We start from the raw sequence: 16,915 nt of genomic DNA on the forward strand, positions 1-16,915 counted from the left end.
TGTGTACTCAGCCTCCTGCTGTACTCACTGTACACCCATGATTGTGTAGCCAGGTTTCCATCAAACTGAATATATAAGTTTGTTGATGACACAATTGTAGGCTGTATCTCGGGTAATGATGAGTTTGAGTACAGAGGGGAAATTAAGAACCTGGTGCGAAGACAATAACCCATCCCTCAATGTCAGCAGGACAAAGGAATTGGTTGTTGACTTCAGAAGGAGTCGCGAACCGCACGACCCAATTTACATCGGTGGTGCGCAAGTGGAACAGGTCAAAAGCTTTAAGTTCCTCGGGGTCAATATCACAAATGACCTGACTTGGTCCAACCAAGCACAGTCCACTGCCAAGAAGGCCCACCAGCGCCTTTACATCCTGAGAAAGCTAAAGAAATTTGGCCTGTCCCCTAAAACGCTAACTAATTTTTATAGATGCACCGTAGAAAGCATTCTTCTTGGGTGTATCACAACCTAGTACAGAAGTTGTCCCCTCCAAGACCGGAAGAAGCTGCAGAAGATCGTGAACACAGCCCAGCACATCACATAAACCAATCTTCTGTCCTTGGACTCACTTTACACTGCACGCTGTCGGAGCAGTGCTGCCAGGATAATCAAGGACACAACCCACCCAGCCAACGCACTTTTCGTCCCTCTTCCCTTGGGGAGAAGGCTCAGGAGCTTGAAGACTCGTACTGCCAGATTTGGGAACAGCTTCTTTCCAACTGTGATAAGACTGCTGAACAGATCCTGACCCGGATCTGGGCCGTACCCTCCAAATATCCGGACCTGCCTCTTGCTTTATTTTTTGCACTACCTTACTTTCCCTTTTCTATTTATGATTTATAATTTAAATTTTTAATATTTACTATCGATTTGTAATCCAGGGAGCGTAAAGTGTAGAATCAAATATCGCTGTGATGATTGTACGCTCTAGTATCAATCGTTTGGCGACAATAAAGTAATTCCCACTCTTTGCCTCCTGCCAGACAACCAATCGGCTATCCGTGCTAGTATCTTTCTTGTAATACAATGGACTCTTATCTTGTCCAGTAGCCTTATGTGCAGCATCTTGTTAAAGGCCTTCTGAAAATCCAAGTAAACAATATCCACTGACTCTTCTTTATCCAGCCTGTTATTTCCTCAAAGAATTTCAATCGATTTGTCAGTCAAGATTTCCCCTTTGAGAAATCATGCTGAATTTGGCCTATTTTATCATGTGCCCCCCAGTACCCCCAAAACTCATCCTTAATAATGGACTTGAACACCTTCCCAACCACTGAAGTTTGGCTGAGTGACTTATAATTTTCTTTCTTCTGCCTCCCTCCCTCCCTTTTTAAAGTGTGGATTGACATTTACAACTTCATGGTCTTCCAAAACCATTCCATAGTCCAACGATTCTTGAAAGGTCACTACTAATGCCCCATAAACTCTTCAGCTACCTCGTTCCGAACCCTGGGTGTAGTACGTCTGGTCCAGGTAACTTACCTACTTTCAGACTTTTCAGCTTCCCAAACACTCCCTCCTTAGACCATCAGCAGCAGCCCAAACAATTTCCAGCTGTAACCTCATGGTCCAGGAAATCTCTCCTTTACCATTACTGTCAATCCAGGGGATCAACCCTGATTTAAAGTGCATAAAGCTTTAACAAAAATAAATTTCTGGAGGAACTCAGCGAGTCAGCAATCATCTATAGACGGAAGTGGAGAGTCACTGTTTCCAGTCAAGACCTTCACTTAAGAACATGTCCATCAAATAAGAACCTGACAATTGCCCAAATTGTAGCCAAGTGCCCTTGATAATACTACTGAATATCACGGTCAAGTCGACTTATCACTAGCAATATCATGAGAGTCAACATTGACCAAAATACAAGTGAACCAACCACGTGGCAAATGTTCACCCTCTGGTACTCCAAGAACTTTTCATTATCTACAGGCACAAAAGTATGCTAAAATACCCCTTGCATGGGCAATGAGTGCAGCTCCACAACACTCAGGAAGCATCCAGAAAAAAAAAATTGGCTTAATTGGCACCTTCGAACACTGCACAATCATCTACACAGCTAATTACACAATGCTCTGCAAGTACATGCTCTGTGTACTTTGAAAGCTCTTTTGAAACCTGCCACCTGTCCTTCCAAGAAAAAGGTAGCAGCTCAACATTGTAAGCACTCTGATATGAAAATAGCTCTTAAGCGCCTCAGGATATCAACACTGAAAATCGCTATTTAGTAAATCTGGGGAAATAACTGTATCTGAAGGACTGCAGAAGTTCAATAATGCATATAAATAATAAAAGTTGGGCATTCTAGCAGTACCCAAATCCCAGAAATGAATAAATAAAAACATCCGGAGATACTCTCAAACCATCCTCAGCCTTGCTTGTTGCTTGGTGGTCGGGGCGGGGTTGAAGCGCTCGGTACAGGATGGTGCTCAGAGAAGCTGTGTCGGAGGGGCTGGTCGGAGCCTCGAAGTTTTCGGACGGACTCAGAGTCCGCTGTGGTCGGGTGCTTCCAATGGTGCTGCATCGGCAAGTTGGTGGTGCTTGGAGGTTCATGGCAGGGAGAGTTCCTCCCTTCTGCCGCCTGCGTGAGATGATGAGCCTATCGGGACTTTGAGACTTTTTTTTAACCGTGCCTATGGTCTGTTCTTTATCAAATTATGGTATTGCTTTGCACTGTTGTAACTATATGTTATAATTATGTGGTTTTGTCAGTTTTAGTCTTGGTTTGTCCTGTGTTTTCTTGTGACATCATTCTGGAGGAACGTTGTATCATTTTTTAATGCATGCATTTCTAAATGACCATAAACGAGGACTGAGTGTCCTCATAATCTAATCTAATCTAATTTCTGTTACACAAACTATCTCTTCAAACATTTCTGAATTTGTTACATATGATCCGCCCTTTATAAATTCATATTCTTTGATTAATTCAAACTTGTCCAAGTGTTGAGTCACTCACTAATTTTCAATTCTACCACAGTCATAAATCCATGTTAAATTGAGATGCCCTATTTACTCACTTTCTATATCCTTACAAAAATAACTGGGACACGTATCAACTTTAAAACTCAGTTAATACATTCGCAACTTTTTCTTTTAAATACTCAATTCAAACCATCCTTGATTCTGGAGACCTGCATATCTAAGTCCCCGACAAAGGCTCTTCAAACGGAAATGTTGGTTCCCACAAACAGGGCCTAAAATGTTGAGCATTTCCAGTATTATCTTAAATCTCATTATTCACATTGCTACCTTCTTTTCTAAAAAAAAATAAATGCACCAGGCTTTTCTTTGCATTTAAGTTTTCTTATATAGGTGGTATTTTGCCCTTTTCACCATTGTGAATAGATATTTATTGGCTGTTAAAAATATAGAGACGTAGAAATTTACAGCCATACAGGCCTTTTGGCCCACAATGTTGTGCCGACCATGTAACTTACTCTGGAAACTGCCTAGAATTACCCTACCGCATAGCCCTCTAATTTTTCTAAGCTCCATGTACCTATCTAAAAGTCTCTTAAAAGACCCTATTGTATCTATCTCTACCACCATCACTGGCAGTGCATTCCATGCACCCACCACTCTGTGTGAAAAACTTACCTCTGACATCCCCCTTGTATTAAATTCCAAGCACTTTAAAACTATGCCCCTGCTCCCATCCCTGTGTTAGCCATTTCAGCACTTTAACAAGTCCTACCATTACATGACTTTAGTGATCCACATTCCCCTTCTTCACTACCAATTTACTTTTCAAAACATATAGAGGATATTGACATTGTTTAGAAATTTCTTGTTTCTATATTATCTATTTGGGCTTCTTTTTGGAGAGAATGTGAAAACCAATCACACTTCGAGATGTGAAATATATTTTCAATTTGTAGCGCTAGGCAATTTGTTCAAGTTATTTTAAACATTGGCAAATCAGAAAAATTGCAAAAGGAAACCCACTCATTAAAAAAAATCTTGCCTATGCTTTTGCTTGTTAAATTGTTGAGACACTAATTTAATTAAAATTGTTTCAGAACTGGGCTGAATTTCTGATTTATCAGATAATTAAGGTATAACCTCTACTCATTTCTGGAAAAAAACCTATTGTTGAACCTAAAGATAGCCAGTGGCAACTTCTGCCCAGACAAATTTTGCACTGATCAAAAGAAGATTAGTAACTTCCTTCATTCTCACACATTCCACTGGAGTTATTAAAATTTCACCACCTTATTTTAAGTCTGCAAATAAAAAACACTGAGGATAAGTAATTCTCTTTTGTTTCTAAGTTATTCTACATCTGTCCCTCTATTAGAAATCATATCTATCAATTATGTTGCTTTCTTGTATCTAATGATGAAAACAATAAATTGAAAAAACCTAGGAAATAATTAAACTAAGTGAAAGGTTAAACAAGATATCTGGAACAAGCAGGAAGAGTCAAATTGCCTACTCTTGTTCACTTACTTAATTTCAATTATTTATTCCAATGGTTTTTTAATTTCAGGTAATGGGTATAGTTCCTAAAGACAGGCTTTCAAGCACAAGTCTTCTTGAATTTAATGATGACCATGTCTCATAAAGGATCAGGTTGCTTTCCAAGTCAACAGCATTATGTTATGAAATGGATCCAAATTGCTCAATGAATGTGTGTGCGGCTCTTACTGCTCTGCAATAATTCCCTAAATCTGCTAAGTAAAATTCTCCATTTTCCAAATGCAATTTATTAAATTGCAGCAATACTAGCTTCAATATTACCAAGTCTACAGGATATTGGCAAGGAATTTAGCTTTTAAAAGTTTTGCAAAAATTAATGAAACCATAAAATAGAGCTGATTACCAACAGCTCAACAATGAAAGCGGTGCTATCGTATATAGTGGATATAGTGATTGTCATCATCCAAAATTGCTTAGGTTCTGGAATGGAAGGTCAAAGATCTTGGCTTTGACCCTGCCTTGTGCAGCTGAACCCTGGACTTCCTGTCAGATCGCTGGCAGGTGATAAGAATGGGCTCCCTCGCCTCCACACCTCTGGCTCTCAACACAGGAGCCCCTCAGGGCTACGTACTAAGTCCCCTCCTTTACTCCCTGTATACCCATGATTGTGTCGCCACCTACAGCTCCAATCTGCTAATTAAATTTGCTGACGACACTACATTGATTGGCCTAATAACGAGGTGGCCTACAGGGAAGAAGTCATCTCTTTGACACAGTGGTGCCAAGAAAACAACCTCTCCCTCAATATTGCAAGAACAAAGGAGCTGGTTGTGGATTACAAGAGGAATGGAGACGGGCTAACCCCTATTGACTTCGAAGGATCTGGGGTCGAGAGGGTAAACACCTTTAAGTTCCTCGGCATCCACATCACTGAGGACCTCACGTGGTCTGTACACACTAGCTGTGTGGTGAAAAAGGCACAACAGCACTTCTTTCACCTCAGATGGTTGAGGAAGTTTGATATGGGCCCCCAAATCCTAAAGACTCTCTACAGGGGCACAGTTGAGAGTATCCTGACTGGCTGTATCACTGCCTGGTATGGGAACTGTACCTCCCTTAATTGCAGGATTCTGCAGAAAGAGGTGCAGACAGCCCAGCGTATCTGTAGTTGTGAACTTCCCATGATTCAGGACATTTATAAAGACAGGTGTATAAAAAGGGCCTGTAGGATCACTGGGGACCTGAGGTACCCCAACCACAATCTCTTCCAGCTGCTACCACCTGGGAAACGGTACCACAGCAGAAAAGCCAGGACCAACAGGCTCCGGGACAGCTCCTTCCACCAGGCAATCAGACTGATTAACTCATGCTGATTTCAGTGTATTTCTATGTTATATTGACTGCCCCTATTTAACATAAATTTTTATATGATTGCACATTGTACATTTAGATGGAGAGGTAACATAAAGATTTTCACTCTTCATGTAGGTGAAGGATGTAAGAAATAAAGTCAACTCAATTCAAATGTAATCCCAAATTCAAGAAAGGAATAAGAAGTACTATAGATCAAAAACACACAAAATTCTTAAGATGCTGGAATTCCAAAGCAACATAAACAAAATGTTGGAGGGATTCAGCAGGTCAGGCAGCATCAATGGAAATGAATAAACAGTTTCTTGTGATGATGCTACCCTCAGGGTGGAGGAGCAACACCTTATATTCCATCTAGGAAGCCTCCAACCTAATGACATGAATACCGATTTCTCCTTCCAGTAAAAATATTCCCCTCCACCACCTCTATTCTTCTATTCCCCACTCTGGCCTCCTACCACCTCCTTCCCTTCCTCCCATGGTTCAATCTCCTCTCCTATCAGATTCCTTCCTCTCAAGCCCTATACCTTTTCCACCTACCTGGTTTCATATGTAACCTTCTAACTAGCCTCCTTCCCTTCCCCTTCCAACTTTTTATTCTGGTGTCTTCCCCCTTCCTTCTCAGTCCTGAAGAAGGGTCTTGGCCCGACACACTGTCTATTTATTCATTTCCATAGAAGCTGCTTGATCTGCTGAGTTCCAACAGCATTTTGTGTATGTTACTATAGATAAGTTAGCCTAACATCCATAGTGAGGAAAAATACTGGATTGCATTATTAAGGGAGTGGTGACAAGCACTTGTGTAACAATAATAGAACTGGGTAAAATTAACATGAAATAACAAGGTTGTTCATGTTTCAAAAATCTATTAAGAGGTTTTTCAGAAAGGGCAAGCCACTGGAGTATGGCTATATGGGGTTTCAGAAAGACCAGGACAAGGTACTGGACAGAGCACACAGAATTTTTCGTCCACTAACAATCCTACATCCCTGCCAGTTCACTTCTGGCACAGACTGAGATTAGTTAATGGATGAAAACATGTGCAGGATTATGTGTCACACATTTGGGAAGGGTGGTTTTGACAATTAGAGCTCCCGGGGAGAAAGTTGTTCACAATATTTAAGAGTACTCAAGAAATGCAGGAAGAGTTAATAAGCAAGTGAAACATTAGTCATGTTTAATGGAATGGCTGACCAGGCATGAAGAGCCAAGTGTTTCCTCCTGCTTCTACTATATTTCTTCCTGTATTAAATACAGGAAAATTGTCACTGTCACAGGTTTAATTACCATGAAAATCAATTTTACTCTGGTTTCAAGTACATTGATATCTCACTTTAAGGTATTCACTGCTTGTCTGACATTTACTCCCTATTAAGCCAAAATTTCCTTCATTAGGAACATTAAGAAGATTAAAGGCAACCAGCAAAAATGTTCTCCTGAGATCTTCAGAGTCCAATGAAGGAGCAGATGCATCTGCTGCTATCCCAGATGCCACACTTGGAAATTTACTCACTGAAGCCATGCCAGATTGCCTTGGCATAAATACAGTGAGTCCATTGAAACCAATGGCAGAAATCAGCCGCCTGGAGAAATAAGGAATTTTTACTTGATTTAATTAAGTTAGTACAAATATTTTAATTGCTTGTTTGTGCACTAATCTACTAAAACTCTCCTGAAAAAAAAACTTAACTATTTGGATATAAATTTTAATAGACCTGGAGTAATTGCGAGCGAGAGTCATATGCACTCTACTTAAATTGCATGTCTAAATCCAGTGATCCTAGGCCTCAGCACTACCAATGAAATTCCTGTCACTCTGGCTGGATACTAGCTATAGCAACAGGAATGGGAGAGGGCAATTTAAATGGTTCAGCATAAACTCGATGGGCCAAAGGGCCTGTTTCTGTGTGTACTTTTCTATGACTCTGGGACTAGTGAGAAAGAAGCCCTATGCTCTCTTCTCATTGTTACCATCAGGAAGGACATACAGAAGCCTGAAGGCACATACTCAGCGATTCAGAAACAGCTTTTTCCCCTCTGCCATCCAATTCCAAAATGGACACTGACCCCATGAACATTACTTCACTTTTTTAATATTATCTGTTTTGCATTATTTTTAATCTAATACACACTTAATTGATTTACATTTTTTTTCCCTATGTTATTATGTATTGCATTGAACTGCAGCTGCTGAGTTAACAAATTTCATAACATGTGCTGATGATAATAAACCTGAATCTGATTCTGCTGTCACGCACCGTGGACCCAGCAGAAGACAGTGCCCTCAGCAAAGTAGTAAAAAAACAGCATGATTCAGGAACTAGATAACTAACAAATCCTCGACTGTAAAAGATCTACCCCATTGTTTTTAGATACCACCTGAGCTCAGTTTCCCTGAGAAAAGACTTTATTTTTTTGTTGTCTAAAGCTAAACCCAATTTGTTCGTAATCTATATAATTTGGAATTGAGTAAAATTTTGTAAATGGATTGGTACTCTCATATCCTCTACTAGGGCACATTTACATATCCTCACATATGATCTTCTGTCAGACACCCACCTATGCTCCGGGAATAGAATATTGCGATCCACTCCTGGCCAGACTTCTTTCACCATCTTAAATTCAGTTCATTCTTAATTGCACCAAGCCATGATCATCCACCACACCAGAGCTCACAACCTAGCTGGATCCCCATTAATATGATCCATTAAAGTGCTTTTTGAGGCTCTTCGTTAAAGATTCTATCTAATTACATGCTTTTGCTGTTTCTGCAAGAGCAGCAGCATATTTGCAAAATACTCCTTTGCTTTCAGAATAGAGCTATATAATATGGAAAACATAGAGAGGCAGAAGTAAACTATTTCTTTACTTCTTGTTCTACAACATCAAAGACCCTCACATATTAAATTCTATAATTATCTGAAGCATTCTCTTATCCTTTTCATCGACTACATGTGAATTTTCATCCTTTTATCGTTAAAACGTAGCTGCGTACTATACAAAATACTTTTGCAATATCTTAATGTGTTGTTTAATAATTAATAAATTAGCCTCGTTTACTATTAACCATTCACTTCTTGTTAATTAGAATCAAATTATTAATTGAACATAATGGAAATAAATTGAAAATTCATAGCTATATCCAAAAGAAAAAACTTCACATCAAAAGCTTAAGCAGAAAAATTTTGCATTAAAATTAAAGTAAAAAACTGCTATAATACTGAATAATTGTGAGGTGAGGTGAGCTGAGGCAGAGATACGTCTGTACCAAAGGAGGTGTTAGGTACTCCTTCCCTCCACTTGCCACCCTTGGGCAAGGTGTAGCATCTGCTCAGCCGCCGACAAGGGTTATGTGAAGACATGGGAGCAAGAGGTGGATGGCCTTACGAGCAGCTGGTGCACATCACAAGTCCTGGTTATGGAACCACAGATGCCAGGCATACAACCTCTGAAGAGTATTGATAATGGCTGGGGTCATCCATCTTGTAAAGACACTGACCAGAAGGCGGCAATGGCAAACCACCTCTGTAGAAAAATTTGCCAAGACCAATCACGGTCATAAAAAGACCATGATCGCCCACACCACATAATGAATGAATTGTGATGACTGTTTAAATCTGTATCTTAACATTAAAGAAATTGATACATTTCTTTCAAAGTACTAAATTACTTACAGGATCAATCCATAGAAATCATATTTCATTAAAAAAAAATCTTTTCCTATTCAAGTTTTGATTTACTCTACCACTAGCCACATGAATAAAATTCCATGCACTGATTTTGTCTTAAGCAAAAGTAAGGTGGTTTTCTCTTGTGAAACTGGCATCAATATTTTAGTCCACACACTGTACTAAATCAACCACTGAACTAAACCAACTAATTCATCCAAATAGGTCACAGAATCTTCAGCTTCAAAACATTTTCTGATAGGCTGCAAATGTGTGGTGGATAGATTCTCTGCTTACAACAACATATTCTTCTGACCTGGCAGTGAGACATCAGTGAAACTAGCTGTTAACATTTGCCGTAAATTGTCAAGATGCTTGTGTAGATTTGCATTTTGGCTTTGTTCTTCAGCCAGCTCCTCCTCCAGTTTCTCTTTAGCACTTCTCATATTGTCAATGTGTTTCTGCAAGACTGCATTCTGCTCTTCATATTCGATATTTGTCTTTCGTAACTTTCTCAACTCTGCTTCTCGAGCTGTAAAACAATTCAAAAAACAATAAGTTTAATTTGCTTTTCAAGATCTGGTTCCCTTAATATTGAAGAGTCCCACAACACACTGGAACATCGTATATTTGCTCAAATACCTCCACTCTGTCTGCAAATGTGAGTGAAATTTTTATTTTTAAGATCAAGAATCATTTAAGCATGGAACTCTGATAAATGATCACTAGGCAAAACACAAGCTCCTGGCACCTGTACTTTCAGCATCTTACATTTTTATTTGACGTTAAGATCACATATGGTAGATAGTCTTTTTGCTGATTTACACCGGGAAGTATTAGAAAGTTATGGGAAGCATTATTACTGGATCGATCAGAATCAGGTTTAATATCACTGGCATTAGTTGTGAAACTTGCTATCCTGTGGCAACATTACACAATAGTAACTATAAATTACTATAAACATATATAAGAAAGAAAATTACATTAAGTCATTGGCAGTGGCATCGTACATCTTGAGAGACGATGGTGTGACACTTTTTCTAATGGCTCTTGGGGCTATTTGCACTTTCTAAAGTGGCTGTACAGCGTCACTCTAGAGTGACAGTCTGCAGGTGAAGGAGGAAGGTGCTCAGGGTGATGCAGCTCTGGCTTTTCTTCTGGCTCTCTTGTGGGTGAGCATGTTGGTCCTTGCTATCTCAGCATGTTGTACACCACTTCTGACTGCGGCCCACCATGCTGTCTGGTTTTCAACTGCTTCCTCCCATGTGTTGAGGTTGATGCCTGCCAGCTTCACGAGGCACTTGCAGACATGCCTGTAGCGGAGGCATGGTCTTCTTCGTGGATGGTAACTCTCATTCAGTTCACCATGCAGCACGTCCTTGGGAATGAATCCGTGGTCCATCTGTTTGGCGCGGCCCAACCATCTGAGGCTGTTATAGCTGAGTAGTGCGTGGATGCTGGAGGTGTCAGCCTGCTGCAGAACCTCTGTGTTGGTGATTCTGTCCTGTCAGGAGACTTGCAAAATGTGCCTGAGGCAGTGTAGATGGAACGAGTTTAGCCTCTTTTCTTGGCTGACGTACGGTGTCAAGTCTCACTGGCGTAGAGGAATGTGATGAACATACATGCCTGGTACACACTCAACTTGGTCTTCTTTGTCAGCTGTCTGTTGTTCCACACTCTCTTGTTCAGTCCGTCCATGACAACCACAGTTTTGGCTATCCTGCTTTTCACCTCTGCTTCGAGAGACAGGGAGCTGGTGACGGTCGACCCAAGATAGGTGAAGGAGTCGACTCTGTCAAGACAGCAACCATCAATGGTGATGTTTGGGGGAGATTCTGCACCCTGGGCCATGACATTTGTCCTCTTCAGACTGACGGTCAATCTGAACTCCTTGCAGGTATGGGCAACGCCGTTAATCAGTTGTTGGAGCCCACCTTCAGTGTGCGATGTCAATGATGTATCATCTGCAAACAGCACCTTGTGGATGAGGGCTGTCCTAACTTTGGTCTTGAAGCACAAGCGAGCGATGTTGAACAGCTTGCCATCAGCTCTTGTGCAAAGGTAGATGCCTTTAGTGCAGTCTGCGAAAGAATAGTGAAGGAGCATGGAGAAGAAGATCCAGAGAGGGTCAGTGCCAGGACACAATCTTGTTCACTCTGCTGCTCACTGGAAGGGCATTAGAAGTTGCTCCATTGAAGCAGACAGTGCTGTGCGCGTCCTTATAGAAGGATGATATGATGCTGTGCAGTCATGTTGGGGGAGCAGCCAATCTTTAGCAGGAGCTTGAATGACTACCCCGTTTCTGCTAATGAGGTTGAACGCCTTTGTCAGATCAATGAAGGCCGTGTAGTGAGAAGATCATGTCCACTGTAGACCTGCCTGCTCTGAGACTCTAGGTAGACTCTGGATGCAAGGCTCTGAAGTTGTGCCAAGATGACGTAGGTGAACACTTTCCCCAAAATACTAAGGAGAGAAATGCCCTGGTAGTTGTTACAATCACTATGGTCACCCTTGATTTTGTACAGTGTGACAGTGTTGGCATCTCACATGTCTTGGGCCTTTCTCCCAGCAAAGACACAGAAGTTCATGGCAAGGCAGGCTTCCCACTCTTCAAGACTTCAGGGAGTAATTTAATCTTTCCGAGGCTTTCCCACTGGCGAGACAGTCGATGAATTTGCTGAGCTCCTCCATAGATGGCTACTCATCAAGCTCTTCCACGACTGGCAAGTCAGGCAGTGCCTCCAGGGCAGCATCAGTCACCATGTACCAGGTTGCATACAGCACTATCCAACATTCAGGCTGCTTACTCTGGACTGTGATGACTACCCCATTTTTCAACTTCAAATGGGCTGTCTTGATGGGCAAAGGGCCTGTTGCTGACTTGATGCTGTCAAACATTTCTCTTGTATTCCCGCTGTCGGCAGCTGATTGGATTTTGCTGTACAAATTCAGCCGGTAGTTGTTTGCACAATGTTGGGCAGCTTGCTGTGCCTTGTTTCTAGCAGCTCTGAGGGCGTCGTGTGTGCTGGTGCAGGGGTTTTGCTTGTAGGCCAGCAGGGTTTTTCTTTTGACCTCAGTCACTTGCTCCATTTCTTCCCAGTGCGCTTTGCACCAGTCTGTGTTCTTGTGCTCCCTTTTTCCGAATGCTGTTATAGCTGAGCTGTAGATGGCATCACAGAGTCGCGACCACTTGGAGTCAATAGAGATACTGTCACCAAAACTGTTCTTCATTGGAGCTTCAAAGGCATTGCAAACTGCTGTGCTCTGATGGTGTTCGCTGTACAGCAGGCTTTAATGCAAGATCAGCCCTTAGTCTTGGAATGACTGGGTCTCTTTGGCGTCAGCCCCACTCTACTGACAACAAAGGAGTGGTCTGTGTCACAGTCTGCACAGTGCGAGTAACTGCGAGTGCCAAGTACACTGTTCAGGTCCCTGCGCCTGGTGATGATAAGGTCGAACTGATGCCAGTGGTGGGACTGTGAATGTCTCCAGGAGACCTTGTGCTGTTCCTTACACTGACAATACATGTTGGTGATGCACGGTCCATAATGGCAGCACCGTTCTAGCAGTCTCTGCCCGTTCTTGTTCATCTTGCCGACGTCATGATGGCCAAGGCAAGAAGCCCATGCTTCGTGGTCAGCTGCAACTCTAGCATTGAAGTCTCCCAGCAGGTACAATCCTTCAGTGCTTGGGATTCTGGATATTGCCTCGTCCAGAGCTTCACAGAACTGGTCTTTGGCCTCTGGTGAAGAACAAGGTGTTGGGGCATAGGTGTTCGGGAGATTTACGAGGCCAGAAAGCGACAATAAGCAGAGAGCAAGGATCCTTTCTGTTCCACCTGTTGGTAGTTCCATGGTGGCGTACATAAGAGTTCTTCATTGCAAACCTAACCCCACACTGCCTTGGGTCTTAATGAGGGAGATCCTGCCAAAAGAAGGTGCAACTGGACTCTCTGACAAAACCGTTACCTGCCAAATGGGTCTCCTGGAGGCAGGCAATCTCAATGTTCAGCCAAGTGAGCTCCCTGTTAATGACTGCTGTTTTCCGGGCATTGCCGATCTGTGGGAGGTCATCAGTCAGTCGGGGATACGTTGTCCAGATGTTCCAGCTTGTGAGGTGAAGAGCTGGCACCTTCCTAGTTTTAATACTTCTCACCTAGTGAGGACTCACAGCTTACTTGTTGAGGTGAACTCTGAGCTCCACGAACCCAGAGAGGAAGGCAAGCAGTGGCGGGATGACACCTACTGACTGACTGCCCAATTTGAGGTGGACGGTAGCTGTCCAGTGAGATATGATGATCTCTTTCACCATCAGAAGTCGCCCCTGGCACTCGTTTCCTAAGCCAATCAGATGAGCTTATAACTGGTAACTGCCACTTCCCGTGTTGTGACATCGATGGAGTGTCCTCTCCATAGTGCCGAGGCTCTGTGTGAGGGGATATGGAGGCCCTGATGTCAAGACCCCCCTCTCGGAGTTGCCGGCAGAGTCCAACGGAAAGGAAGAACCAATACAGTTGGTGCCAGCACAGCTGCAAAAGTTGTCAGAAGGTGACATAGTAAGCTATCTATCTGCCTTAGGACTCCACTCCAGATTTTCTGTACGGATTTACTCCCTTAGCCTTTGCCTTTCCCAAGACACACACAAAGCAGTGCAACTATTTACCCATAGCTTTGATGGTGCTGCCGGCGATAATTCCCTCAGCTGTTTCTCCATAACCTCTGGAAATAATACTAGTTTGATCAAGATCAGAAATCAACAACTTCTGGAACAACAATGCTGTCCAAGGCAGAGCCGCTGTGTACTGGTATCGCTCCCCAGCCGAGCCCCGGGTCTGGGCCAGCCCCATCACAAGGGCTCCACACCTTCTCGCCAGCCAGTCAGTGCCAAATCCTCTGCCAGGGCTGCCAGGCCGACCCGACTGACCCGCACCCATGCCCAGGCCAGACCAACGAATCCATCTCGCAGGTGCACGCTGAGCTGCCTCCCACAACTGGTCCCCGCCGAAAGAAGTCCCCTCTCCACCTTTACCGACCCTTCTGCAGTGATTCTCCCCTCATTACCTGGTAATGAGGGACTCTTTGCTCAGCAGAAATCATTTCCCTTCAGGACCAACCCTCTGACCAATATCGTCCCCACAACCCAGTACTCTTCCCTCCCCCACATTACAGTACTGATCTTTCTCCCGATCTCAGGCTGAGCTCTCCTCCCATTACTGGTCGCACTGCCTACTACCAACCCCAAGTACTCCTCTCACTTAGGTAACTCCTCCAGCTAAGGTACCTCCTCTTCCCCCAAAACTGATCACCCAGCACCGAACCACTCCTTCCATTTCATTCCCCCACCCCGGTCACTATCCCCGATACTGACCCCCTTCCCCATCGGGTACTGACCACCAACCGATGAACTGGCTTTCCGGTCCGGGCCTGCCCCGCTCTGAGGTCTCCACACCCTCCCACCAGCCAGTCAGTGGCACATCCTACATCTGGCCGACCCCACCAACCTGCGCCCTCCCAGTGCCATTTCCTCAACACATGCATATGCACTACAACTAATGCAAAATACAGAAGAAATATACTGAGGTAGTGTTCATGGGTTTATTGTCCATTCATAAATCTGACGGTGGCAGAGAAGAAGCTGTTCCTGAAACATTGAGTGCATGTCTTCAGGCTCCTGTACCTCTTCCTTAATGGTAGCAATGAGAAGGAGGCACGTCCTGGATGATGAGGGTCCTTAATGATGGATGCCACTTTTTTGAGACGTTGCCTTTTGAAGATGTGCTGCATGCTGGGGAAGCTAGTGCCCATGATGGAGCTGGCAGAGTTTACAACTCCATGCAGTTTTGTCCTATCCTGTGCAGAGGCCCCTCCATACCACACAGTGATGCAACCAGATGGAATCTGTAAGTGTTGTTTGTGACAATCAATTCTCCTTAAACTTCTAATGAAATATAGCCGTTGTCGTACCTTCTTTGTAACTGTATCAACAAGTTGGGCCAAGGATAGATCTTTAAAGGTTTTGACACTCAGGCACTTGAAACTGCTCACCCTTTCCAGTGCTGATCCCTCAATGAGAACTGGAGTGTCTTCTCTCTACTTCCTCTCCCTGAAGTGAACAATCAATTCCTTGCTGGGTGCCACTCAACCAACTGATTTATCTCACTCCTGTACACCTCCTCGGTACCATCTGAAATTCCAGCAACAAATACAATCTAGATGCAATTTGAGCTATGATGTCAGCGAGGAGATGTTATTTCCAACCTTCCAGTGAGAAAATCAAGAATCCAGTTGCAGAGGAGGTACCGAGGCCCAGGTTTTGGAGATTGTTGATTAGAACTGAGGGCTAGATTGTGTTGAACACAGAGCTGTAATCAATAAACAGCAGCCTGACATAGGTATTTTCCATGTGATCCGAGACCAAGTGGAGAGCCAGTAAGATTGCATCTGATGTACTAACGTTTGTAGACCAATTGTATAGATAGCAAACTGCAGCGGGTGCAGGTCCTTGCCCAAGTTTAAGAACCAGGTTATTAATTCTACATAAAATAAATGAATGGATGTTTCATGGATATATCTAGAGAAGGAAATTCTAGGCCAACAGCTTAAAACGAGCAGATTTTTTAATATAACTGTGACGCACATGGACTGTGCCTTTAAAAGGGGGAGAGGGGGAAAGGGAGAAAGAAAGAAAGAAAGAAAGAGAGAAAGAGAGAAGGAGAGGGGGGGAAGGGGGAAAGAGAGGAAGAGAGAGAGAGAGAGAGGGAAAGAGGGAAAGAGGGAAAGAGGGAAAGAGGGAAAGAGGGAAAGAGAGAGAGAGAGAGGGAGAGAGAGAAAGAGAGAAAGAGAGAGAGAGAGAGAGAAAGAGAGAGAGAGAGAGAAAGAGAGAGAGAGAGAGAGAGAGAGAGAGAGAAGAGAGAAGAGAGAGAAGAGAGAAAGAGAGAAAGAGAGAAAGAGAGAAAGAGAGAAAGAGAGAAAGAGAGAAAGAGAGAAAGAAAGAAAGAAAGAAAGAAAGAAACTGACTACAGTACTGCTGCCTGCTTCTGGGTTGCTATGGTGAGAGAGAGTTGGAGTTATGTGATGGACAGTTTGATGTTTAGTCGCTTCGCAGCATGTTTATTTAAGCAAGGTCAGATGACTCTCACAGACACAGAGTGGAACACCGATTAAGGCGACCGGTCAACGAAAGGAAGCCAGTGACAGTAGAGTCACTGGGTGGAACTTCTGAGTGCCCACAAGGGTGGGTTGAGGATCGATCAGGAGAATCGATCAGTGGCTGTCACAGTGTGTGGAAGAGTTGACCCTGTGGAGGCTACTGGTGTGTCTACCCTTGCCTAATGATAGCTTTCCCTCGAAGGCAGTCCCCTTTGTGATAAGCTATGTTTGGCTAACTCGAGAGTGGATTCGGAGTCTGACGATGGAAGACTAACAGCACCTGTTAATTCGTTCTTCTCCTATTGT

General features: G+C 43.2%; 1 protein-coding gene across 5 annotated transcripts in view; it reads right to left on the bottom strand.

Moving 5' to 3' along the window:
- Positions 1-16,915, bottom strand: part of LOC140197769 (SWI/SNF-related matrix-associated actin-dependent regulator of chromatin subfamily E member 1-related-like) — a 56,522-nt gene that overhangs the window by 7,670 nt on the left and 31,937 nt on the right. For all 5 annotated transcript variants that reach the window (XM_072258207.1, XM_072258204.1, XM_072258205.1 and 2 more), the window contains one exon: positions 9,778-9,993. In XM_072258207.1, coding sequence (XP_072114308.1) covers positions 9,778-9,993 — 216 coding nt within the window. The remainder of the gene's footprint in view (positions 1-9,777; positions 9,994-16,915) is intronic.

Source organism: Mobula birostris, chromosome 5 (assembly GCF_030028105.1).
Source record: "Mobula birostris isolate sMobBir1 chromosome 5, sMobBir1.hap1, whole genome shotgun sequence".
NCBI classification, from domain to species: Eukaryota; Metazoa; Chordata; class Chondrichthyes; order Myliobatiformes; family Myliobatidae; genus Mobula; species Mobula birostris.